The sequence below is a fragment of the Panthera tigris genome, chromosome A2, assembly GCF_018350195.1.
Source record: "Panthera tigris isolate Pti1 chromosome A2, P.tigris_Pti1_mat1.1, whole genome shotgun sequence".
Taxonomy (NCBI): Eukaryota; Metazoa; Chordata; class Mammalia; order Carnivora; family Felidae; genus Panthera; species Panthera tigris.
Genome location: NC_056661.1, coordinates 138,657,560 through 138,685,298, shown reverse-complemented (window position 1 = coordinate 138,685,298; position 27,739 = coordinate 138,657,560). Strand labels below are relative to the sequence as shown.

At 38.9% G+C, this 27,739-nt stretch overlaps 1 protein-coding gene across 8 annotated transcripts in view; it reads left to right on the top strand.

Moving 5' to 3' along the window:
- The window catches only part of CADPS2 (calcium dependent secretion activator 2), a 539,410-nt gene that overhangs the window by 292,197 nt on the left and 219,474 nt on the right, over positions 1-27,739 (top strand). For all 8 annotated transcript variants that reach the window (XM_042970898.1, XM_042970882.1, XM_042970892.1 and 5 more), the window contains one exon: positions 7,856-7,995. In XM_042970898.1, the coding sequence (XP_042826832.1) occupies positions 7,856-7,995 (140 nt within the window). The remainder of the gene's footprint in view (positions 1-7,855; positions 7,996-27,739) is intronic.

Sequence of the window (27,739 nt, the reverse complement as noted above, 5' to 3'; positions counted from 1 at the left end):
TGGGGAGGGGCAGGGAGTGAAGAAGGGAGGGAGAGAATTCAAAGCAGGCTCCAAGGTGTCAGCCCAGAGCCTGACCTGGGGCTCAAGCCCAGGAAACCATGAGAACATGACCTGAGCCAAAGTCAGATGCTTAACCGTGAGGCACCCAGGTGCTCCTGTACCGGGTCATTTTCAAGTAGAACTGCTTATCTTAAGAATTGTAAGTGCTTACCTGTGAAAGAAGATACATGAAACAGAACTTTGTTAATGTTTTACTTAGGATTCTATGAAATGCTGTGACAAACATTTCACTTGTTCCAAACAGTAACACCTGTAGAACACTTTACTGTGGGCGTTACCAATAGATGGGGTAGATGTCCTCCACCTGGTGATTCAGGGCTCTGGTTGCTCTCATTTCCTAGAGCAGTGGCATCTCTGGATTTGGCTAGCAGATGAGTAAAGAGGGATGTATCTTAATTTTTCCCCAAAGTGACACTGACCACTTCTCTTCATATTCCATTAGCTAGAACTTTCATATGTCCCTACTTCGATGTAAGAGGAGCTCAAAAACATAGCCTCTGGCTGACTAGCTGCATCCGGCAGCAGCTCTATGCTAGTAAAAGCACAAATCCTGGTAAACAGATGATCAGCTGTAGTTCGCCCGTATAGCCAAAGAGAATGATTGTGTTACCCTGCCTCCTACATACAGAACACATTCACTTCAACTCAAGGGCATCACCCCAAAGTCTCATCCGGTCCAGCTTCTCCATCAGTCCCAGCTGTGGCTCTTTGCAGCCTGGTGACCTATGAATTCAAGTTCATGTGTAACTGCCTCCACCTCCCCTCCCCACCTTGCCCTAGCACAAATCCAGTCTATAGCGGTGGAACAGGAACAAGAGAACTACAAGTGTCCCATCTGAAAAAAGGTAAAGTAAAAATGCATAATAATATCTGTCCGTTGACAGTACTGAGATCCTGTCCTAGCAGGCACTGTGAAGATACCCTGTCCTGGCAGTGTTTAGGATCTCTTGACTAGACCCTCGTTATGCATCTGAAAAAGAACTCCTTTGTCCTTTACTCTCCTTGGCCCTTGGAGCTCTACACATTGGGAGCTGCCTCTTGTCTGTTAACATCCTTGGCACCATCACGTAGAGGAGTGTGACCACTTCATGCTTGTGCAGTTTGGGAACCTGGAAACGATTTTACAGCCATTGTTAAGACTAAGTTCAGGGTTTATTCACCAGTACAGTCCCTTTAGAAACAACAGATAGCATAGGTATGGATCTCCATTGGTTACACATGTCAGTGTTTCTTCCTGACAAACAATTTCAGGTATTTCAAAAGGAGGAAATGTAACACAAGGAATTGGCTTCAAATGTGATAGAACAGAGCCACCAAAGAAATGACAGTGAGTAAACCTAGAGACTGACAAAATGAGAAACCTTTGCACATCTTAGGGATAGAAGGGCAATAGGAGAAAGTGATATCATCAGATATTATCCGATATTATATCATCAGATCTTAGCTCCAATAACAAACTGTAAACTCCGTGAGGGATCTGAGTCATCCATATTCTTTTACCTTTTCGTGTCCCCATATAATGAGCCCTCAAATGTTTACTTAAGTAGTAAATCCTTCCACTGATATCACTTAGAAATACTCACTAGGAATCTAAAATGTGGCAAAAATGATGGTGTTCCACAGTGAGATGATCCTTAATTTGTGGATCAGATGCAGTTAGTTGTTTTGGGACCTTATTTGATAACTGTCATCAGCATTTAGAGAATGAGAAACTGTCAAAAGTTTTCATTTAAATAATCTCTTCCTGTTTAAGGCTTATGGAGTTTGGAACAACATCAGTTTTTGTGTAAACATAGAAGGAAGAATTAAAAAGGAATAAAGTATGTATATGTAGTTGGCTCATGCCAAAATAAATTGAGGGGGGGATGTGGGGAGAAAGAGAAAAAGCTTTCCAGAATTGCTAGGGAAATGGAAGCTATAGCTTCAGAGGTTAGATCTACAACTCTTAGTCTTTGTTTCATTTTTGGAATCATCCTCTAAGTTAGTAATAACATTATTTTGTCTACTGGTTTGAGCCAAAAATCATCACTTTTTTTAAAAACTCATTTAAGAAAGAATCTGTAAAATATTCCATTGGATACTTTAGCAGTCACAGAGGACTAATTCTGTAATACAGTTTTTGAAGATATCACAAATGCCATTTTCTCTGTTCCTGGATGTGCCTTTATGTGCTCAAGTGTATAGATTTGCTGGATTCAACTCAACTGTGGCTTTTAGGATAGGCTTTGAGCAAAGTCTCAAAATAGTAGATACATTTAACAACTTGGGAGTTGAGAATAGTTTAAGAAGCTTTTATGACTGTTGTCTTTCTTAGAAAAAGAGCTTTGCTTGAAAATTTCTGTGTGAATAGTTCCACTTATCCACAGAAATGAAGACTTTTTTTTCTTTTTTTTGGCAGAGCATGCCAAATTTAGTTGCCATGTTTTGCTTTTAAACACATGAGCATGTTTATAATTCTTTCATTTACATAGAAACTTCAGGTTTGTTTACTTCTCACTTTGGTATAAAATAAGAATGGCTTAAAGTATAATATACTGCATTTCATTTTTTTAAATTTTAAAGCACGTGTGCAAGCAGGGGAGAGGGATAAAGGGAGACAGAATTTTAAGCAGGCTCCACACTCAGCCAGGAGCCCGACGTGTGGGGCTCGATCCCATGACCCAAAATCAAGAGTCAGACGCTCCAGCCGACTTAGCCACTCAGGCTCACCTACACTACATTTCATATCTTTATCCTTCAGGATATAGGCTTCCCATTTAAAAATATCAAGGCCTTGATATAAGCTGTGTCTAAATAATCTGACTAACAAGGGGGAAATACATCATTTTACATACAGACATGCCTCAGAGATATTGTGAACTTGGTTCCAGAGTTCTGCAATAAAATGAATATCATAAAGTGAGTCAATTGAATTTTTTGTTTTCTCAGTGCATGTGAAAGTTACATTTATAATATACTGTAGGGGCGCCTGGGTGGCGCAGTCGGTTAAGCGTCCGACTTCAGCCAGGTCACGATCTCGCGGTCCGTGAGTTCGAGCCCCGCGTCGGGCTCTGGGCTGATGGCTCGGAGCCTGGAGCCTGTTTCCGATTCTGTGTCTCCCTCTCTCTCTGACCCTCCCCCGTTCATGCTCTGTCTCTCTCTGTCCCAAAAATAAATAAAAAACGTTGAAAAAAAATTTATAATATACTGTAATATAAGTGCAATAACAGTGTCTTTAAAAAGTACATACCTTTGGGTGCCTGGGTGGCTCAGTGTGTTAAGCATCTGATTCTTCAGCTCAGGTCATATCCTCACAGTTTGAGAGTTCAAGCTCTGCATTGGGCTCTGTGCTGACAGTACAGAGCCTGCTTAGGATTCTCTCTCTCCCCCTCTCTCTGCCCCTCCTCCACTAGGTCGGTGTCTGTCTCTCTCTCTCTCTCTCTCTCTCTCTCTCTCTCTCTCTCTCATAAACTTAAAGAGTATATACCTTAATTAAAAAACACTTACTACTGAAAATGCTAACCATCATCTGAGCTTTCAGCAAATTGTAATCTTTTTGCTGGTGGAGGATCCTGCCTTGATGTTGATGATTTCTGAATGATCAGGGTGGGGTGACCCTGGTAATTTCTTAAGATACACGAAGTTTGCCATGTCAGTTGACTTTTCCTTTCATGAACAATTTCTCTAGCATGCGATGCTGTTTGATAGCATTTTACACACAGTAGAATTGCTTTCAGAATTAGTCAATCTTCTTGAACTCTGCCATTGCTTTATCAATGAAGTCTAGATAATATGATAAATCCTTTATTTTCAATTCAACAATCTTCACAGCATCTTCATTAGGAATAGATTCCATGTCAGGAAATCACTTTCTTTAGTCATCTATAAAAAGTACCTCCTTACCTATTAAAGTGTGATGAGATGATAGCCATTTGTACTGTGATTTATTTCGCTTAAAAACTTTCAGGCCATTGCTGGGTAATTGGCATAATTTCAATATTGTTGTGTCTCAAGGAATAATTAGTCACATTTTCAGGTTCCACTTCTGGTTCTCTTGCTGTTTACACCACATCTGCAGTCACTTCTTCCACTGAACTCTTAAAACTCTCCAGAATCATCCAGGAGAATTGCAATCAACTTCTTCCAAACTCCTACTGTTACCTTGACCTCTTCATGTGAATCGTAGATGTCCTTAATGGCATCTAAAATGGTGACTCCGGGGCACCTGGGTGGCTCAGTCAGTTAAGCATCTGACTCTTGATTTCAGCTCAGGTCTTCAGGGTTGTGGGATTGAGGCCCGTGTTGGACTCTGTACTGACAGTGAGGAACCTGCTTGGGATTCTCTCTCTGCCCTTCCCCTGTTTGTGCATGTTCTCCCCCCCCCCCTAAAAATAAATAACTTTAAAAAAATGGTGACTTCTTTTCAGAAGGTTGTCCATTTACCTTGCCTAGATTTGTCAAAGTAATCGTTATTTAGAGCAGCTTTAGCCTTAAAAAATGTTTCTTAAATAAGACTTCAGAGTGAAAATCACTCCTTGACTCTTGGGCTACAGAATGAATGTTGTGTTAGCCAGTGTGGAAATAGCATTAATCTCATTGTCTATCTCCAGAAGAGCTCTTGGGTGACCAGGTGCATTGTCATTAAGAAGTAATAGTTTGAAAGAATGTTTTTTCCTGAGCAGTAGTTCTCAGCGGTCAGCTTAGAATAGCCACAAAACCGTGGGGTACACAGATGTGCTGTTATCAAGGCTTCATTATTCCATTTACAGAGCTCAAGCAGAGTAGATTTGGCGTAATTCTTAACAGCCCTAGGATTTTTGGAATGGTACATGAGCTTTGGCTTCAATTTAAAGTTACCAGCTGCATTAGCCCCTAACAAGAGAGTCAGCCTGTCCCTTTGGTGCTTTGAACCCAGCAATTGGCTTCTCCTCTCTATGAAAGTCTAAGACGACACCTTCCTGGACGTTGAAAATCTGTTGTGTAGTGTAGCCACTTTTATTAGCTAGATCTTCTGGATAACTTGCAGCTTCTACATCAGCACGAGCTGCTTTACTTTGCACCTTTATGTTATAGAAATGGCTTCTTCCCTTAAAGCTCGTGAACCAACCTCTGCTAGCTTTACATTTCTGCGACTTCCTCACCTTTCTCAGCCTGCTTAGAATTGAAGAGAGGGCCTTGCTCTGGATTAAGCTTTGGCTTAAGGAAATGTTGTGGCAACTTGGATCTTCTATCCAGATCGTGAAAACTTTCTCCATATCAGCAATAAGGGTGTTTTGCTTTATCATCATTTGTGTATTCACTGGAGTACAGTTTTAATTTCCCTCAAAAACTTTTCTGCTGACAACTTGGCTGTTGGGCCCAAGAGACTGAGCCCTCAGCCTCTCTTAGCTTATGTCATGCCGTCCTCACTAAACCTAATGATTTCTAGCTTTTGATGTAAAGTGAGAGACATGTGGAGCACCTGGGTGGCTCAGTCGGTTGAGCATCTAACTCTTGATATGATCTCATGGTTCAGGTCATGATCTCATGGTTTTTGAGGTCGAGCCCCACATTGGGCTCTGTGCTATCAGTGCAGACTAGGATTCTCTCTCCTCCTTTCCCTCTCTGTCCCTCTGCCATTTGCACAGGTGTGCACGCTCGCGTTCTCTCTCTCTCTCTCTCACTTTCAAAATAAATAAAAATTTAAAAAGGTAAATAAAGTGAGAGATGTGTGACTCCTTCTTTCACATTTAGAAACTATTGTAGGGTTATTATCTTGATTTCAGTATTGTTGTGTCTCCAGGAATAGGAAGGCCCAAGGGGAGGGTGAGATACAGTGGAATAACCAGTTGGTAAAGCATTCAGAAAAACACAAATTTATCAGTTAAGTTCATTGTCTTATGTGGATGTGGTTTGTGATGCCCCAAACAATTAAATTAGTAACGTCACAGTTCTTCGCTGATCACAGGTCACTATGACAAATACAACGTAAAAGTTTAAAATATTATGAGAATTACTGAAACTTGACAGAGACGTGACGTGAGTGAATGCTATTGGAAAAAGGGCACCAGCAGACCAACTCGGCACAGGATTGCCATAGACCTTCAATTTGTAAAACGCAGTATCTGCGAAGCACAATAAAGTGAAATGCAATAAAATGAAGTGTGGTTGTATACGGCCTGTAAGATATGAAAAGTAAGCTTGTCTCTCCTGTGTCGGCTCTGTGAAGCTGTGGTATTAGAAAATAATCACTTGGAAATTTTATTAAAAATAATTACTTTGTGAGGGCGCCTGGGTGGTTCCGTCAGTTAAGCATGTGGCTCTTAATTTCAGCTCTTGTCATGATCTCATGGTTCGTGGCATCGAGCGCCACATCAGGCTCTGCAATGACAGCACAGACCCTGCTTGGAATTCTCTCCTCTCCTCTCCTCTCCTCTCCTCTCCTCTCCTCTCCTCTCCTCTCCTCTCTCCTCTCCCCTCTCCCCTCTCCCCTCTCCTCTCCCCTCTCCCCTCTCCCCTCTCCTCTCCCCTCTCCTCTCCCCTCTCCCCTCTCCTCTCCCCTCTCCCCTCTCCTCTCCCCTCTCCCCTCTCCCCTCTCCTCTCCCCTCTCCCCTCTCCCCTCTCCTCTCCCCTCTCCTCTCCCCTCTCCTCTCCCCTCTCCTCTCCCCTCTCCTCTCCCCTCTCCTCTCCCCTCTCCTCTCCCCTCTCCTCTCCCCCCTCTCCTCTCCCCTCTCCTCTCCCCTCTCCTCTCCCCTCTCCTCTCCCCTCTCCTCTCCCCTCTCCTCTCCTCTCCTCTCCTCTCCCCTCTCCTCTCCTCTCCTCTCCTCTCTCCTCTCTCCTCTCCTCTCCTCTCCTCTCCTCTCCTCTCCTCTCTCCTCTCCTCTCCTCTCCTCTCTCCTCTCCTCTCCTCTCCTCTCCTCTCCTCTCCCCTCCTCTCCTCTCCTCTCCCCTCTCCTCTCCTCTCCTCTCCTCTCTCCTCTCCTCTCCTCTCCCCTCCCCTCTCCTCTCCCCTCTCCTCTCCTCTCCTCTCCTCTCCTCTCCTCTCCTCTCCTCTCTCCTCTCCTCTCCTCTCCTCTCTCCTCTCCTCTCCTCTCCTCTCTCCTCTCCTCTCCTCTCCTCTCCTCTACTCTTCTCTCTCTCTCTCTCTCTCTACCCCCCCCCCCGCCCTTCCCAGCTTGCACGTGCCAGGGTCTCCTTCCCCTCCCTCCCTCCCTCCCTCTCTCTCTCAAAATAAATAAATAAAAATTTAAAAATTTATTTTAATTATTTTGTGTCAGTCCTTATAGTATTTATAGATATGAAAACATCAGGAAAAAGTCCTCTGGTGTTGATCTAGGACAGAAAATGTGCTATGATACCGGTCTTTTCCATCTCTAATTGTGTTGACTTCCTTTAATGCTGTCTTACAATGCAAATATTAAAACATTAGGTGTATTTTTGCTGCCTAGAATAATTGGTTTTACTTTTTAAACATGCTATCTGTAATTTCAAAAAATATTTCCTTCTGAACTTCCATGCCTTGAGTTTAGAATAGTCTTGAAATTATAGGTGGCTAATAAGTATTTCTCAACTGTCAATTCAACTGCAGCCTTTGTGCTATTACCTCATTAGGAAATGACACAGGAAGAAAACTCGTTATGTGATAATATGAAAACACATATTTGTCAAAAAGATAAATGAGGCTGTATTGAAAACCCATCTGTTGTGGTGGGAGTCAAGTGGTTTAGACACATTTGGGCATGATACCTTCTTTTTAAACAGGAAAATAGAAGATTTCTGTCTCAATCCTTGGAGCTTGTATTGTGCACTTAAATGTGTTCTTTTTTGTCTTTTATAGGTGATATTATACCCAACTTCTAATAGCTCCAAGTCAGCTGAGTTGCACCGAATGGTAGTTCCAAAAAATAGCCAGGACTCTGACTTAAAGATCAAATTAGCAGTGCGAATGGATAAACCACCACATATGAAACATAGTGGGTGAGTGTGTACTTGAAGATGCTTTTCTCCTGAATTATTGGATCTCATTTCAATGTATCACTTTTGCCAGTTTACTGACAGAACAGGTATATCATGAAATTTTCCCCCCAAAATGACATTTACAGGTTAACTTAATTGTTTACACTCCTAGACACGTTTACAGCTAAATATATGTGTATTTAGTTATTATAACTGTGTGCATGCTAACATAATATTAATAATTGATTGCACTGGTATTCTGTATCACTCATGTCAATGAAGAGCAGTGATGGATGGAGATAACTTCCAAGAGCTACTCTTCAAAATATAATAACAGTCAAAACAAGCATAGTATTCAGCTCTCCAACAGCTAAACTTACATAAAATATATTAAAGCTAAGATGTCGTTCACATATAACCCAGGACACTGTGAAAGGTTTGTCAGGGAGGGATGTGAGTGTTCATCCAATATGTGAGTGAAAAACTAAATCAATGCTGGAGAGTAAGCCAGAGGGCAGGACCTGTCTCCTGTGGACCACCATGGGTCAGAGTCCATCGTCCTCTCTTCCAGGGTTCCTTTTCCCTTGTAGTTGGTGAGGTAATAAGTCTGAACTCTTGAACACAATGAGTTTTTTAAAAACCTCAGTCTTTCTCAGATTAACACTGTAGGGCTCGCTACAGTCAAATCACAGCCCAGAGTTTTTAGCTATTAGGAAAGCATGTGATCTTTTTCTTCACGAAGGAGAGAAACAGTCGCTAAAGTGGCTCCCTTTGAGATTAGCAACCAACATGAGTCTAAGAAAGTACATTCCTATGCAGAGAGGTGTCATCTTCTGGCTTTAGAGCCAAATCATCAACACTGTAGCGGAGTTCACTGATGAGTCAACAAGATAAGGATTCTTTGGATGACTAACACGGGGCTAAGGACTACATTGCCTCCTTAGTTTGGATGGGCAGTGTATGCGGTGTCAGAATGAGTCTCCCTGACGGGAGAAACAGCTCAGAGGGTGGGCTCTTTGAAAGGAAACCGTAAGTTGGGTAGCTCACATTGTGGCATCTCAGTGTAGTGTTGCAAACTAAAGTCTAACTATGACTCAGCTCATAATGCAGATGGAATTCTTGAGATTTAATATTTAGAGTTCTTCTCATTCATTCATCTCCCTGGTCACCATTGATTTATTTAGCAGGCACGTATTGAGCACTTGCTCTGTTCCACCCAGAGCAAACCTCATTGAGGTACCATCTCAGGCCTAAGGAAAGTGGCTAGTCAGGGATTCAGACTTATATACAAGTAGCTGTAATAGTGATGTTAGTCATGAAAATCCCACTGGAAGGGCTGTTAGCCAATGAAGACAAGTTGGGCGCAGTTAGCATAGAGCGCATTGAGACAAGAGAGTTAGAATACTACTGCCGTAAAGTGCTTAGAGATTAGTAGAGCCTAGATTTGGACATAATATTTCTTTCTGCTGTTTTTACATCGGTCTCTTTTGATGAATGGCATCATAAGAAATTGGAACCTATGTATTATAATTCCAACAGAGTCCTTAATTTGCAAATGTCCAGCACCATGGTGAATACCCCTGGAGCCTTAAAATTGTCCAAAGAACCAAGATTAAACATGAGGTTAGGCACATGGCAAATTCTGCAGCCTTTCACTTGTGTGGAAAGAAAGCCCTGCTCTCATCTTTGGCAATTTCTTCCCTTAGAATGCTCCAGGGCAGGTGAGACAATCCAGCCCCCTTCCAAGACTTGATTTTGTTGTTGTTGTTTGTTTTTCCTTTTTTTTTTTTTTTTTATCACTCCTTTGCCCTTAAGAAGAACTGGTTTATATCCTATCTCTGAGCCCTTGACTAAATCAGGACCCCCCCCGCCCCCGCCCCACCGCCCAGGATGTGTCTGGAGTTGACTTGTGTCCAAGACTGCTGGTGAAAGGGATCACTAAAGAGAATATATCTTAGTCTCTCAATTTAACATATAAAGCCCAAGAACTCGCCTTGGATTCAGGTGAGGAATGCTTTAGATCCATCCACATCAATTATTATCTACCATTCCTAAATGATCGTGACAGACATTACTAGATATTTGGGGGTCTCTGCAGCTGATAGTATGTAAAAGGAAGGAATTCTAGAACTGAAAATATCTGTGATGCTGTTCTCCTAGTTGGTATGTTATTCAGCATAATTAAAGATATCATATTTCATAATAATGATTCCTTAAAAACTAATACCAGTATTGGACATAATAATTAAGCAGAATTAAAAGTTTTCAACACTGCTGTAATAGGTGATCCCCATGGGCAGGCACAGGTGTTTACTACAAGTGCCTGATTGGGTTCCTCAGTGCTTGTGGAGACACACAAATATTTTGAATATCACCCCTATGTATGTGGGCAAACATGATTTGACCTATATTATAATTGTATTCATCTTTTTCTGCAGTGTTTCATAAATGGATTTTACTGAACTTAATTACATTTAAGAAGAGAAAGTCCACTAACCTTTTTCTTCCAAGTACTCTATCATATGCCAAAGCAATAATAGGATATGAGTAGTAGATTAATAGCATTTCGCTTTGAGGCTGGATTGTGTTCTGTCAATAGTTCATCCCATAATGAATAATTAACACATGAATAATGAATAATTGAAAAAGAAACAAGTCAAGTTAAAAAAAGATTAATTTATCTTTAAAATATAGCAAACCTCTCTTACAGAGAGTTGTCAAGTGGATTAAACAATAAATTGGGAGGGTTATGGGTTTTTATCTTCAGAGCACTTTTGAGAACTAGACTTTGAAATACTCTGGGTTGTTGGTTATAAAAACCTATTGGCTTTTAAAAATAATATGGGTATCTCTTATATGAACTATTGGAACATATAAATAGATGAATATTCATCACATGTGTAGAGCACCTGTATGGTCCCTAAATATTTTATCAATGTTTTTTATATTTTTTGTGGCCCCAACTGCACTGTTGAGTTTCTTAGACCCATTTGAATCCACTGCCTCCCACAATGTGCAGTCAAGGACGGATATTAATATAATGATGATGATGAAAATAATAGTGTGCTCCTCAGAGTTTTAAGGAAAAAATTTACAGTAGGTTGCATTCCTAAGTTGAAAAGTAAAGAGTTCTAAACTCACGTTACATAGAACAGAGTGTAATTTAAAATGAAAAATACCTAACGGGCACCTGGGCAGCTCAGTTGGTTAAGCACCCAACTTCAGCTCAGATCATGATCTCCCCATTCGTGAATTCGAGCCCCACCTCTGACTCTCCACTCTCAGCGCAGAACCTGTTTCAGATCCTCTGTCTCTGTCTCTCTCCCTGCCCTAAACTTGCTCATGCTCTCTGTCTCAAAAAGAAACAAACTTAAAAAAAAAAAGAAAAAGACCTAAAATAAATGTCTTTGGTTCTCAACTGTTGCATTTTTAAATAATCTTTTTTTTTTTTTAAGTAGAAAAATATATCTGTTCTAAAGCTCATTTTTCTGATAAGTAATGAGTCCGTGACTATACATTATAGTTTTTTTAAGTAGGAATAACTGTATGCAAATGAAATTACATTTAATTTGGATAAAATAAAGATGATTTCATTCTTTTAAAACCAAACCACATGACATATATTTGATTGTTTAAAAAGGGCTCATTTATTCTTTTGGAATATATCCTATAAACTAATTATATAAACTCATATAAATCTGTTAAGTGAATTACCAGGTAGGTTTTGAATGGTTAAATAATTCATATCCATTTGTTTTTGCGGTTGTTTTCCTGCTTTTTCTGGGTAGCTGGAAGACAGAAGTGTTCTAGGACAAATGGACTATCCTTTAGCATAGCCTAGTGGCTAAGTAGCAGCATTAACTTAAATCTCAGAAAATACTATTCCTCTTTTTACTGAATTACATTTTCCTAATTCAAAGGTTATTTTTTTCAGTCAGACAATAAAGTGGAATGAGATAAAGCGAATGATTTATTATGACAATTAAGCCTACAATGGAAGAGGAAAAAGAAGAAAATTAAATTGCCACAAATATGCAGAAGCATAAGACCAGGGTCTGTCTATCTGAGGTCTCCGTGCACATGTTTTTTGGTTTTTGGTTTTTGGCTTTTTTTATATAGTGAAAATGAATGAAAACCTCATGAGTGTCTAACCATAGGAGAGTTTTGTCACAGTTAAGAACTGGTAAGACTTATAAGACAAAATATTAGCCAGATCACTGTCCTCCTATACATCTGTTTCTCTTTGTGCAGAGTCATGCTTGGCTCTTTAAACATTTCTTGATCAGATAGATGTATTGAAACATTTTGTAATTGTCGTTTATAAGTCTCTGTTTAATTAATATCTTAAAGGTTTCAAAGGCCCGGGGCCTGTTTCTTGCTGCCAGGGAGAGACAGGAGTGGAGATTGCAGTGGGAAGAACGGTGTCGACACCAAGCTGGCTGCAGGATTATTATCCCCTGCTTTCCCACAGAGCCGGCCAGCCCTGCATTCAGGGACTGCGGTGTTAGGCTGTCAGACGTGGCATTTGCTCTTAACGTGAACGGATTGCGCTGTAATAAAATTGGATTGTTGATGATTTTAAGGTTTATGGTCTTCAATTAGTTTGGGGGGTAGTCTGATGATCAAAGGGAGGAAAAATCTTACTTTTGTCAAGATGGCATTTGCTCTCAGGGTCCAGGCCTTACAGAAAGGACACGTCTGTTTTTTCCCTGGAAGAAAATTGATTCTCACTTTAAGTTGACCTTTTAGAATGATTTTCCTACATGTCCTTGTCTAAAATAGCCATGTTTTGACATTTGAACCTATATATAGGTCTGTTTGCCTTCCCAATTTGAATTTACCTCATTCCGACTTATTCTTATTTCATAGAAATCCTACTTCTTACTGCCTTGCGAAAACCTCTGACAAAGTATTTGCTAGGTTCTTAATAAATGATTGATTCCTTTTCCAAATACAGCTCTCAGAAGAGAAGTCTGTCTGTGGTACTTTATAAACATGAATGTAACTGTTGTAGAATGATAAAAGGAATAAGCCCTCAAGGCAACTTCGTTTTTCCAGATACCTTATATTCATGTCCCTTTCTGCATGCTAATTTAAATCATTAACTATATTTTTCATTTTAATTTACTGATGACTAGTTATGTAATAATCATAGAAACATATTCTGGCATGGCTTTAATGATCCTTAAACTACATGTTTTAACTTCTACTCCTTTGCAAAACCTTCTCGGATTTCTCCTGTAATAAATTAGTTTGCCGATGGGGGGTGGAGGGAGGGGAGGGTGGGTGATGGGTATTGAGGAGGGCACCTTTTGGGATGAGCACTGGGTGTTGTTTGGAAACCAATTTGACAATAAATTTCATATAGTGAAAAAAAATAAATTAGTTTGCCTTTAACTTTAAGCTTAAATGTGGCTTTCTCGAGATTTTTCTCCAGGGAGTGACATTTTAAGTTATTTTTCATGCATCAAATAACCATGCTCTCTTGCTTTTAGGCATCCTTCAGTGTCCTATCTGAGCATCTTAAAAGCATGTGAGGCCAAACAACTAAAAGTAGAATTGAGGTCTTGTAAAATTTTCTTTCAGGAACCCCAGACCATACTCATAGGTTATCCTAATGAATTTGGGGCACTTCTTAAAAAATTACAGTGAAAACTAGGAATAATTTAAAATATTTTATGAACAGTTAACATACAGAATTATAATAGGCCAGTTCCATCTCCTTTATTGGTGCCTTTTATTGTACAGTTTTTCTATTTGCACACATTCAAAAATTTAAAATATTACCACCGAGTTTATAAATTAAAGCTCTTGGACTTGTTAATGAGCATTGTGGGAGGTCGGGAAAAATTTGAACATTAGTTACAGACATTTACTTTTAGTTGATTCCTCAGATACGTGACTGCATGGTAGTGCAGGTGGAAGGCAGTGCGGTAGGAGTTGTATACGACAAGTACAGGTGTCGAGCCCAGGACACTTGGGTTTGGGTCTCAGTTCTGTCACTAACTTGGATAAGTCACTGCACCCGTCCTGGCCTGGTTTCATCAATTGCTAAAGGGGACATCAGACTAGAACATTTGAATGGTCCCTTCAGCTCCCCAGAGGACAGCCTGAGAAGATAAGACATTTGGGGATTCATGTCAATCTTCTCAAGATAAGAAAAGGAAGTATGAAGACTGACTGAAGCATCAGGCTGCTTTTGTAGAAAAGTAATTTGAAAAATACACATCGTAGAATTGTTTATACTCTGATAGTAATGTTAAAAAACAGATGCATGTAAAAATTTAGAAATGGAATACACTAAATATACTAAATAGAATAATGCAACTATGGGTAAAATTTTCTTGATTTTATAGATTTTTTTTGTGATATAGTTATACTATTATGATGAAAGAATGCAATTATCAAACTAAAGATCAAACAGGTTTTCTTTTAATTAACAGTAGATGATCACTAGGGTGCCTGGGTGGCTCAGTCGGTTGAGTGTCTGACTTCAGCTCAGATCATGATCTCGAGGTCAATGAGTTCAAGCCCCAGGTCAGGCTCTATGCTGACAGCTGGGAGCCTGGAGCCTGCTTTAGATTCTGTGTCTCCCTCTCTCTCCCCCTCTCTTCCCTCCCTGTCTCTCTCAAAAATAAACACACACACACACGGTAGATAATCAGATATTTGGGAAAACTAATTTATTAGGGAAATTTGAGAGGTTTCCTTAAGATGGCCTTGAAAGACTCCTGTCCATCCAGTGTTTGTCCTATGACTTTTTTTAAGTTTATTTTGAGAGAGGATGTAAGAGTGGGGGAGGGGCAGAGAGAGAGCAAAAATCCAAGCAGGCTCCACGCTGTCAGGTCAGAGCCCAATGCAGGGCTCGTTCTCACGAACCATGAGATCATGACCTGAGCCAAAATCAGGAATTGGACACTTAACCAACCATCCAATATTTAAAGACTCGGTGTGGCTTAGGAACGTGCGCTCTGGAGCCAGACTGCCTCTCTTCATATCCTGGCTCCACCAATAGCTATGGCATCTTGGGAAAGTTATAAAACCTCTCTCTGCCTCAGTTTCTTCATCTGCAAAATGAAAATGTTGGTAGAACGTACCTCATAGAATTATTTAGGGAAGGAGCATTTTATTTTTCAATTGCAATGTAGTTAGCATACAATCTTATATTGGTTTCAGGTGTACAATATAGCTTTAAGAATTCTATACATTACTCAGTGCTCATCACGGTAACTGTATTCATCTGTCCCCATACAACGTTATTACAATATTGTGTGATGCTGTACTTTTTATCGCCATGAATTTATTTAATAACCAGAAGTTTGTACCTCTTAATCCTGTTTATTTCACTGATCCTCTCATCCACTTCCCCTCTGGGAACCATCAGTTCCCAGAGTTTGTATTTTTAGAGTCTGGGTTTTTTTTCCTTTTTCTTCGTTTATTTTTTTAGATAACACATGTAAGTGAAATGATATGGTGTTTGTCTTCCTCTGACTTAATTCAGTTAGCTTAATACCCTCTGGGTCCATCTTTGTTGTTGCAAATGGCAAGATCTCATTCTTTATGGCTGAATAATACTCCATTGGATATAGATACCACATCTTTATTCAACACTTGGGTTGCTTTTATATCTTGGCTATTATAAAACTGCAGTAAAGAAAGTGTGCATCTGTCTTTTCAAATTAATGTTTTTGTTTTCTTTAGGTAAATACCCAGTAGTGGAATTACTGAATTGTATGGAGTTTTTATTTTTAATTTTTTGAGGAACCTCCATACGTTTTTCCACAGTGGCTGCACCAACTTATATTCCTATCACCAGTTTATGATGGTTCCTTTTTCTCCCCATCCTCACCAATACTTGATATTTCTTTTTGATACTAGCCATCCTGATGTGAGAGGATACCTCATTGTGGTTTTGATTTGTGTTTCCTTGATAATTAGTGATCATCAGGACCTTTTCAAGTCATCTTTAGAAGATGTTCCGTATGTCTTCTTCAGAAAAATTTTTATTCAGGTCTAGTTTTAAATCAGATTATTGTGGTTTCATACAAATGCCAGTGTTCTAGTTCTAGGAAAAATGTTGATACTTTGAGAGGGATCATGTTGAATCTGTAGATTGGGTAGGATGGATGTCTCCACAATATTCTGATTCATGAGCATGGAATAGCTTTCCGTTTGTTGATGTCCTCTTCCATTTCTTTCATCAGTGCTTTATAGTTTTCAGAGTACCAGTGTCTCATCTCCTTGGTGAAGTTCATTTTTAGCCTTTTTTTTTGGATGCAGTTGTAACTTGGATTGTTTTCTGGATTTCTCTTTCTGCTACTTGATTATTTGTGTATAGAAATGCAACAGATTTCTATATAATAGTTTTGTATCCTGCAACTTTATTGAATTCATTTACCAGTTCTAGTAGTTTTTTGGTTGAATCTCTAGGGTTTACTGTATATAGTATCACGTCATCTGCACATAGTGACACTTTTACTTCTTCCCAGTTTGGATACCTTTTATTTCTTGTCTGTTTGGCATGACTAGGACTTCCAGTATTATGCTGAATAAAAGTGGTGAGAGTGGACATCCTTGTCTTGTTCCTGATCTGAGAGGAAAAGCTTTCAATTTTTTACCATTGCATATGATAATAGCTGTGGGTTTTTCATATGTGGAGAAGTAGTATCTTAGTGTGTATAATGTGCTTTCAAGAGTAGCTGGCTTGGGCGCCTGGGTGGCTTAGTTGGTTAAGTGTCCAACTTTAGCTCAGGTCATCATCTCACAGTTTGTGAGTTCAAGCCCCACATCAGACACCCTGCTGTTGGCACAGAGCCTGCTTCAGATTTCTCTCTGCACCACCTCCATGTTCTCTGTCTCTCTCAAAATAAACAAACTTAAAAGTAGCTATCTAGCTCACAGTAATACCCAAAATGTTTTAGCTATTGATAAAACCCTAAAGAAGGTATATGTTTGGGTTGAGACACTTACTAAAAGAAGGAAAAATCTTAAATATTTAAAATATGAAACAAAACAAAAACCAAAGCACCATGATCAAAAATGCTGGTACATCAGAGAAGACAGAATAGGACTGGGTGGAGTGTTACTCAGCACTGGAGAAATAGGACATAGCGAAGACCCTTGTGGACCATACTAAGTACAATCCCACCTGGCCCTGCGTTGTGGGGAGGAACTTTGGTAGTTAGGTGACACATGAAATGTCTACTTCCTGGGCCAAATTTGGTTTAAAGCATGGTCTATGTCACACACCCAGTGATCCATCCAAGAACAAGGACTGCAGCCTAAATTCCAAATACCAGAGACTGAAACCTCAGCCTTGCCTATAGGAACACCTGCATCTTTGAACCTTTATCATGTTTTGTACGGGTTATTCTCTATATGAACTTACTGCGGTAATAAAACAATTAACAAAACAGCTTACATTTGTATTTTCTGTTTCCTACCTGTCTGCCCCATATTTTTTCTTCTCAAAATCCATTCCTTTAAAAAAAAATCTGGGGCACCTCGGTGGCTCAGTCGGTTAAGCATCCGACTTCAGCTCAGGTTGTGATCTCGTGGTTTGTGAGTTTGAGCCCCGTGTCGGGCTCTGTGCTGACAGCTCAGAGCCTGGACCCTGCTTCAGATTCTATCGTCTCCTCTCTCTGCCCCTCCCTGCTCATGCTCTCTCTGTCTCTCAATAAAAAAGCGAACATTAAAATAATAATAATTAAAACAAATCTTTTGGAGAAGTACGTGTTAGCTAGGATTTGTTCCAGTCTACGGTTGAAGATGGACTATCACTTGATCTTGATAAGGGTGGGGAGGGTCAATCCTTGAAGTTAGTTTCTGTGGGGTATAATAGATTGTTCTACTCACTAAAGTATTTCTCGCCCATCCTGCAATCATCGTGCATGGACGAATATTACTCAGAACTGCATGTCAGGAAATGGATGGTAGAGAAACATTTGGATTAAATCTTATTACCAACCAGCTAAATACTTTGTTTAAGCCCTCATTTTATTAGAATGTTGCTATAGAATGATGTGGGCCTTGGGTCTCAGGTGGTGATGAATACATAGAACACCTTTTTCTTTTTTTTTTTTTTTCCGGTTAACATTCTTTATTTCCTATTTATTCTGGATCCTTCACTTTTTTCCAATTTTTAAAAATTTAAATCCAAGTTAGTTAGCATATAGTCTAATAATGATTTCAGGAATAGAATTTAGTGATTCATCATTTACAGATAACACCCAGTGCTCATCCCAAAAAGTGCCCTTCTTAATGCCCATCACCCATTTAGCCCATCCCCCCACCCAATACCCCACCAGCAACCCTTGGATTGTTCTTTGTATTTACGAGTCTCCTATGGTTTGTCTCCATCTGTTTTTATCTTATTTTTCCTTCCCTTCCCCTATGTTCATCTGTTTTGTTTCTTAAATTTCACATATGAGTTAAAAAACGTATTTGTCTTTCTTTGACTTATTTTGCTTAGCATAATACATTCTAGTTCCATCCACGTTGTTGCAATGGCAAGAGTTCATTCTTTTTGATCACCAAGTAATATTCCATTGTGTGGGGGGGGGGGCGTGGTATATATACACCACATTTTTATCGGCTCTAGGCTGTCGTCCTCCCCTTTTTTTTACTGCCTTGTCCCAAAAGGATGCTCTAAAGATGAAAGGGGGTCTTAAAAGGGAAGGTGAAACTTTCTGAGCAGCAGTCTTTCCTCCATATGATCCTAATAAAGTCTTTGAAGGAATTTCATTTAGAAACCCTATTCACAACTAAGTGAATTAATTAAAAGGGCACCATTTCCATCTCACCTGCACCTCTGACAACTTTCTCTTGCTCCTTATCAAGCATCCATTAGGGCTGCTACTGAGTAGTAGAGGGGACTGGCCTGTGGGTGACCTAGGCTCTAGCCTGCTCTGCCTACAGGTTGCTCTGGGTCTTTAGTCATGTGCCTCCTTAGCTTCATCTTTAAAGCAGCATATTGAGCTCGTTAAAAAAAAAAAAAAAAAAAAAAAAAAAAAAAAAAAAAACTTTTAGTTTTCTTCCAGCTCTGAAATTTCTTTCAATTTTTTATTTTAAACCTAAAAGTAGGTGTCTTAAGGAAAGTAAAATAGAAATAGTTCGTATTCCTGGGATAGAATAGAAACAGGTAAATGATTTTCAAGGCATATCATTCTCTTTAAGGACATTTCCATAAGCAAGAGGCACAGGGTACAGGGGGGTTAAGAACACAGGCTTTGGAGTTAGACCTGGGTTCATACTTGAGCCCTGTCATTTTTATGCAAACTTGGTCATACCTAGCTTCTCGTGGCCTCACTTTTCTCAACCATAAAGTTGGATTGTCCTCAGCAGGAAATAAGATCTACTCAGAAAGCATGTAGCACAGTGCCTGCTACACAGTAAGTGCTTGATCACCTAGTAACAGTTGTTACTAGAATAAACATTATTTTTAAAAAATTGTAGTCCCATGAGGTATAATAAAACCTAAGTTTAACAACATCATTTGATTGTATTTGGAAGAAGATGCCCAAAGACATATGGGAAAATAGCAAATCTTAATTCCTTCAGAATATAAAAATTATGTCCCCCATTAGGGCCCTCTGCTTTAATTTTTTTGGACAGTTATTATGGACGTAGGTGGTGGTGGTAGTTCATATGTGTACGTTTTGCTGTTAACTTTGTTTTGTCTTCTGTATGTCCATGGAGAAAAATAGAAAATATTATGTAAGAGCACTCAGATAAGCTCAAGTTCTCAAAAAAAAAAAAAAAAAAAAAAAAAAAAAAAAACATCTGGAGATTATTTCATAGCAAGTGAGAAGAAGATAGAACTTTTCCCTTTATTTTAGCCCAGTACTGTGTAACTTATTTTTAAAATGGCAGATGCTTTCAAAGCATGATATTTTAAACAACTAGTCGTGTCTTTTGTAAGTTTAGGGCAGTTGCTGATTTTAATTTTCTTAAATCTTTAGGTGAGTGTTGATCCTCTATAGCTTTAAGCAGCCTGTTTGGTTTGGAAGTATTAAAATTTGTCCACTTTTCAGTAAGTTATTGTTCACAGTAATTTTTACATACTATGTAAGTTTTCATTTTGTTGGGTGTTTTAAGTTGGTTTTATACATGCTTCATTTAAAGAGGGATTGAGAAAAGCTTACTCAATACTTAACGATTCAAAGACTTGTATTTTGTAGTTACAATAGCATCCAAGACCTTCGTGTCGTTGAATAATTAAATATGCTAATGTTTTATGAAAACGCTGGGAAAGATTGGCATCATTGAGGTTGGGGTTCCAAGGATTCTTCATGAATGTTCTCAAGTGGTTCCTGGTACATGCCTTTGGCAGTGTGGTGGACACTTAAAGAATGCTTTTATCCCGACCTCTGCCCCTGCACCTGTCAGTTCTTTGGTCAGGTGTGATCTCTGCACAGGGGCCCATCCTCCCCACCCCACACAGAATACTGCCTTTCTTTCCTCACTGCCAACTTTCTCTTCTAACTAGCTTCATTATTTTCTTGTTTATTTTGAGAGATCATGCGAGCAGGAGAGGTAGAGAGAGAGGAAGAGAATCCCAAGCAGGCTCCTGGCTGTCAGTGCAGAGCCCTATACAGGGGTTGAGCTCACCAACCATGAGGTGATATGATCGGAACCAAAATCAAGAGTGGGTCACTCAACCTACATAGCCACCCAGGCACTCTGGTTCATTCTTTCTTAAGCTCTTATCATTACCTGATACTATTTACTGGCTGTTGTTTGACTGTCTCATTACTACAATGTTACTTCCGTTTGGATGATTTGCTATTAACGTAGCCCTCCCAACCAAATCTAATTTCAGTAGGGAAATTTCCGTGGCCTTACTGCTGTTTTTAAACCTAGTTTTTTAAGAAAACTGTCGATTGCTTAGTAGAAGCTAAATAAATACTTGAGTGGATGTTTTCTTTTCCAAAGAAAGAACAGAATGCAGAACTTAAGTTCACAGTTCTTTTATATTCAAAATAAGTGTTGGATTGATGGGATAGAAACTTCAAATTATAGCATTATCTAATTGGTACCACTGTAAGTTTGTTGGAATATGCTTCAAAATATTATTTCCCCAGAGGATTTACAATTATAGAATTATAGAAATTTAGAAATTTCTATAGGACTAGAAATCTGAAGACTATTATCAAAAGAAGATTAGAAATATAGAAATTATAGAAATTTACAATTTCTATAGGACTAGAAATCTGAAGACTATTAGAAAATGTATTGTTCAAAAACACTTCAAGGGGTGCCTGGGTGTCTCAGTTGGTTAAGTTTCTGACTGTTGATTTTGGCTCAGGTCGGGAGCTCACCGTTCATGAGTTTGAGCACCATAAAGGACTCTGCGCTGACAGTGCAGAGCCTGCTTGGGATTCTCTCTTCTCTCTTCTCTCTTTATCTCAAAATAAGTAAAAAAAAAAAAAAAAAAAAAAAATTAAAAAAACTTCAAGTTCAAAGTCATTATTCTCTAGAGTGAGACTTCCTTTTTTAATCATTTTTTGCCTATGATGGAGGAAGTAGATTTGTCATATTACCTGTCAACATTTTCTGTTTTGACCATTTCTTTGATACATGGTGGAACTGTAGGAGGAGTTTCAGCAACACTTCCTGTGGGTAGGAGTATATCCCAGTGTTTGTATACAAGAATGCTATATAACTGATACTTACTAAAGGCCAAAAGAAAACTAGATTTGAGCATTGTTTATGCTGTCTTTGTGGAATCAGTAAAACTTTTGCTTTCTTTCTCCTATGGGAATTCCAGATTGAAGTCCTATTTATTTCAGGGTTCGTTTTTCTACTTCATGAACACTTCTCCATTTACATTGTCTCAAAAAAAAAAACATTTCATGAAAATATTCTCCCCAACAACTGACAAAGAAGAACAAAGAGAAATTAAAAAGAAGCCAGTGCCTTGATCATCCGAGATCGAAAGAGTCATGGATATATCCAGGGAGGGGAGCAGAAGGGAGGAGGGAGTGAGCAAAAGAACTATGCCTGTTGTCAACCTGAGTGAAGATTGTGCAGGGGCCAGAGTGTGGTTTGGGTCCAAGACAGGAAGAAACTTAGGAGCCTGAACATTACATGAATTAGAAAACAGGATGAAGCCTGACAGTAGTGAAGGACCATACCTAAAAAGAACCTGGTCGACATTTATTGCTGTAAAGCTGGCCTTGTTGGAAGCCCATGACAAGGAGAGCAAAATAGATTGGGAGTTAGGGGTAATGACGAGGTCCAAAGGGAAGAAAATGGGTGTTAGTGGAAAGTAGGGATGGATAGAACAGCACCTGAAAATACAGAAACAAATCTCTTCAAAAGTAGTCCCAACTCATCTGCCAGTGTATTTTAATCCTGGCGTTCTTTTCACAAATCCCATCTGGTCATAAGGAATACTTCCTAATCCTCTCTTTATGATCATAGAGTTTAGCAAAATGGGTATTGGTGACAGGATATAACTTCACAGCCACAGTTCTCTATCAACACCATATTTGAGATGCCCAAAAATCATTATGCTGATGATGGGGAAAATAGCTAATGAATCTGTTTCAGCTGCATGGGTGGATGGATGGATGTTCTGATTATAAAAAGAATCATCACCAGCCACCTGGGTGGCTCAGTTGGTTAAGCATCCAGTTCTTGATATCAGCTCAGGTCTTGATCTCAGGATCATCAGTTCAAGCCCTACATTGGGTTCCATGCTGGCTATGAAGCCTACTTTAAAAAAAAAAAAAAAAGAATCATCACAACTTTAATTGATACCCATGTTAATTACATGAACAGAGCATAGAGTTCAGGAGTATTAAGATGTCTAATCACTCATCCTGGAATCTTGTATATCCTTAGGAGTAAATTAATATTCAAATCAGAAGAAAATAACTTATTTTCATGATTTTAAAAAAATCTGTGTTGTCTTTATGAATGTATCTTTTATTGTCTTTGCTTATTTCATATATCAGTACTTTTGAAAATTTTTTTTAAATTTGACAGTGGGCTAGAGGGTACAACAGTAGACCAGTCAGAAAGGTAACAGAAAATTTGAGTATCAGATATTTCCACCTTTGTGAAATTGGCAAGCTTCTTTTTGCCAGTTGGATTTTTAGGTTCATCTTTAACTACTTTCTGTTCACTGATATTAATTAATCCCTAGCTGTCTTTAGTATTTGCCACAGAAAATCCCTTTCCATTCCTTCTCTCAATTCAGTCTCTACCCTGACAAAAACACCTGTTCTAATAATTTTTGTAGTGATCTTCCTGCATTCACCTGTTTTCCAAAACCAATCAGGAAATTCAGGAGTACTATTTATGTTTTTACTAAAAAAGTTCTAGTGCTTTCTGTTGCTAATGGGATGAGATTCACATTCTATATCCTTGCCTTCAAATTCTTCAAAAATCTGGCCCTATCTGATGTTTCTGTTTCTCCTTTTAGTGCTCCAGGCAAACCCCCAGCTTCAGCCAAATCAGTCTGTTCATATACCCAAACACACTTTAACTGACTCAGTCCTATTTCTTCCACTTTGACTTAACCTGGTACTGGTCCAGTACTAGGTTATCTGTTTTCTCACATTAGTACAGATGTGCCAAGAAAATTGGTTTTCTCTCTACTCTTTCTCATGAGCAGATGGTCTGCTGACTGCCAACTAACTTTGTCCCTCCCCGCACCCTGATTTTGAGGGAACTGGTCATCGTTTCACTGGTTTACTTGCACCAGAAGAGTGGGCTTTCATTCTGTCTGCCTACGACCTTCCTTATTTAAAACTCTTTAGTCAGCCAGATCTGCCTTTTGTTCTATTGGAAGAGATATGCTTATTGAGAAAATGCATTATTTGTACATATGGTAGGTTGATTGTGAAAGTGGACCCAATAAATGGACTCTCTGTATCTTTTTTTTTTTTTTTTAAGTTTGTTTAATTATTTTGAGAGAGAGAATCCTAAGCAGTCTTTGAGCTGTCAGTGCAGAGCCTGACGCGGGGCTCGGTCTCATGAACTGTGAGATCATAACCTGAGCTGTAATCAAGAGTCTGATGCTTAACTGACTGAGCCACCCAGGTGCCTCCTAAACTGTATCCTTTGTCCTATATCTATGTTGTTCCTTCCAACGTTGGGCTCAGCCATGTGACTTGCTTTGGCCCCTGGAACAGTAGAAACTGGGCATAAGCAGAGGCTTGAAAAAGCACCTGTGCATTTTCACTTCTTCTCTTTCTCTCTGCCTTCATCATGAGATGACCTATGGGTTTGACTGTCAGAGGAACAGAAATGAATGAGCCCAGTTTTTCTGGCCAAGGTCTCAGACATGAGTGAGCCCAGACAGAATAAACAAAGCTGGCTAGCCAATTTGTAGCTGACCATAGGTCAAGGAGTGGGTCATGTAGAGCCCTGATCAAATCAGTAGTAATGCTCAGTGAATGATAGGTTTATGAGAAATAATAAATGCTTGATGTGTTAAGGTGCCAAGTTGAGGATGATATGTTACACTGCAAAGGCTGATACTGTGCACTGTTGTCTTGCTACTAAATCCTGTTCACTTTTTTCTTCTATAGATCAGATGCACAGAATTGGATTAGTCATAATCCTTGGCCCATGCAATATCCCATATTGATCTATACGTGTAATAGTGTATGTAATCTTTCCTGTATAATATGCCTTTCTATAACTATACTATGATTTATGCACTTTATCATAATGGGCATTTAAGTAGTTTCCAGATTTTGGCTGCTTCAGGAAGTGCTACTATAAACATCTTGTGTTAATCTCTTGGTACATATATGTTCTTTCTCTTTAGTGTGTACCTAAGAGCAAATTGATGAGAATGTAAACGTTCTCTTTACAAGATAATGCTAAACTTTTTCAAGTTTTAACAACAGTTGTAGCAATTTCCTCCAGTTGAATGTGAGATTGTTTTGCCATCTTTGGCTCTTACCACATAGTACCTTCTTTTGATAGTTAGATTTTCATAGATTTTATGTGTATAGCTGTATTATCTCCTGAAGGTAGGGAAGGTATACTTTTTCCTTTGTTACTTTGCCCACACACTTCAGAACATAGTGGATACAAATTAAGTATTGACAACTGGTTCATTTTTATGTACTTTCAAATTAAGAGGCAATATAAAAATTCCTTGACCTCATGTTTCCACCTCAGACTGATGTCGGCATCCCGAATCTGTGCTCATAGATAGCCTGAGAGTGTTCTGTTATAGAATTGTAACCATTCACACTCTCTCCAGTTGGGATTAACACGTTGTAGACTGGCGCTTATTAGTCACTATTGTTTGACCCGATGCTTAATACAGGCATGGTTCCATCAAGTGATTTATTTATTGATAACCATGTGCCAGATTCTGAGCCAAAGAATGGATGGGTGCAGTTTGTTATAAGAGTAGTAATTCTTTGGGTGCTTGGCTGGCTCAGAGCATGCGTCTCTTGTGCTCAGGGTCATGAGTTCAAACGCTCCCATGTTGGAAGTAGAGTTTACTTTAAGAAAAAGAGTGATACTTAAGAAACATTAATCAGCAGGAGAAATACATTAGAAACAGTGGAGCTAATTCTCCCACTGAATTAGAACAGTTGTTAACCTAACAGTATAGACTTAGAAGATGAAGAGAACCGTAAAATGGAAAACAAGCTGGCAAAATATATAGAGAACGTAATGGTCTTACAGATGATTGCTTCTTCTGTGACTTTGACATCCCCATTGACGAGATATAAATAAGTGATTCACAGAATCTATTTTAATTGGTGGTTTGAAGCTGTTTCCAAAAGCCCTTATACCAGAATTCAAAAACACTTCTAAAAGATATGCAATTGGGGGGGGGGGTGGTGCCTGGGTGACTCAGTCAATTGAGCTTCGAACTCTTGATTTTAGCTCAGGTCATGATCCCGGCATCATGGGATGGAGCCCCACATTGGGCTCTACGCTAAATAGAGAGCCTGTTTAAAATTTTCTGCCTCTCCCTCAGCCCCTCTTCTCTGCTCACACACATGCATATTCTCTCTCTCTCTCTCTCTCAAAAACAAAAAAATTAACTTTTTATTCTTTGTGGGTATTAGTATGCACACACAAGTGTTTAGCTTGGTTGAGTATAATTTTCATTGGTCACTCTGGTCTGAAAGCACAAGAATATGAGTATTTGGGAATAATATCTGTTGACTGAAAAATATTGTCCCAGTAGGTAATGGTAGTAAGAATTGTGCTTATGAATATTTATTAAACGAAACAAATTTTAAAAGGATGAAAGGGCTCAGCTCTTTGCATGAAATGTGAAAAGTGATAGAGGAGGAAAGCTGATCAAACCTGAGTCATCCAGATTTCTAGGCTGATGGAGACTATAATAACCAAGGCAGAAAAAATGACTAGGTGAAGGGAGTCCAAAGGTACAAACTTTGAGTTATAAAGTAAATCATGGGAATGTAGAATGTACAGCATGGTAACTGTAGTTAATAATACTGTGTTGCAAATTTAAACAACACCTAAGGGAGTAGATCTTAAAAGTTCTCATCACAAGAAAAAAATAATTTCTGTGTAGTGATGGCTGTTAACCAGACTTGCCGTGACTATTTCATAATATGCACAAGTATCGAATCATTATGTTGTACACCTAAAACTAAAGTTTTATGTCATTTATACCTCAATTTAAAAAGTAAGGATTGGACCTGAAATGAGTAAAGTTGTGTAAAATGAGTAAGATGGCTACAAAAAACAAAAACAAAACCAGTACTGTTTCAGTTGTAAATACTGCAGAGAATAAGGATAAGGTTGTCATGCTTTGCCATACCACTGTTTGCTTTGGACACAAATTGGGGTGTTTTTTTTTTTAGTTTATTTATTTCTGAGAGAGAGTGAGCACGAGTGGGGAAGGGGCAGAGGGGAAAAGAATCCCAAGCAGGCTCTGTGCTATCAGTGCAGAGCTCAACCCACAGCTCAGTCTCACTGACTGAGATCATGACCTCAGCTGGAATCACGAGTTGGTCATTTAACTGACTGAGCCACCCAGGCACCCCACAAATACATCTTTTTATGCAAAGGAAAAACAAGTTTCCCATATGTTTAGTCTTTTCCTTGACATTAAATAGGATGCAACTGTGGACATTTTGTTTATAGTTCCAAAACTTGCACTTGGTTACAGATAACTATGCATTGTTCACTCAGAGGTTTAACCTTTCGACTTACTGAGTATATCTGAGAGAATCAAAGTGTTAAGTTACATGTTATATCATGTAAGTTTAAGATATTTTCATATTACAGTAGTAATATATATTACAAAAAATGAATTGTAAGAAAAACATCCAAAAGGAGATAAAAGTTTACTTCATAATCCTTTAAAAATTTAGGCATTTAAAAATTAAAAGTCTGTCTCTCTGATCCTATCAGCAGCATTAATGACTTGTGCATATATTTTCATATTAACATATTCAATTTAGAGTAGTTTTAGATGTCTCCTTTTCAGCACTGATATTTCTGCTATCATCAACCACTTTAATGTTCTACCATTGAAGTCCTAGCATGAATAAATGGGTTAAAAAATATTTCTTAATTAAAATTATTCCCACAAGTTGATCAATTGGTTGTAATAAGTTATATAAAATGAAAAATTGAACTTTGTGATACAGAGTACAAATTGCATTAATGATTGATAGGTAATATGCGTGAAATGAAAAATTACTAGGCAGGGAGGAAAAAGCGTTTATCCTGCTACCAAATTCTCGGTGAATAGAGTATAGTTGTGATCATCCCTCTAATGTTTCTCATAGTAATTGACAGGAAG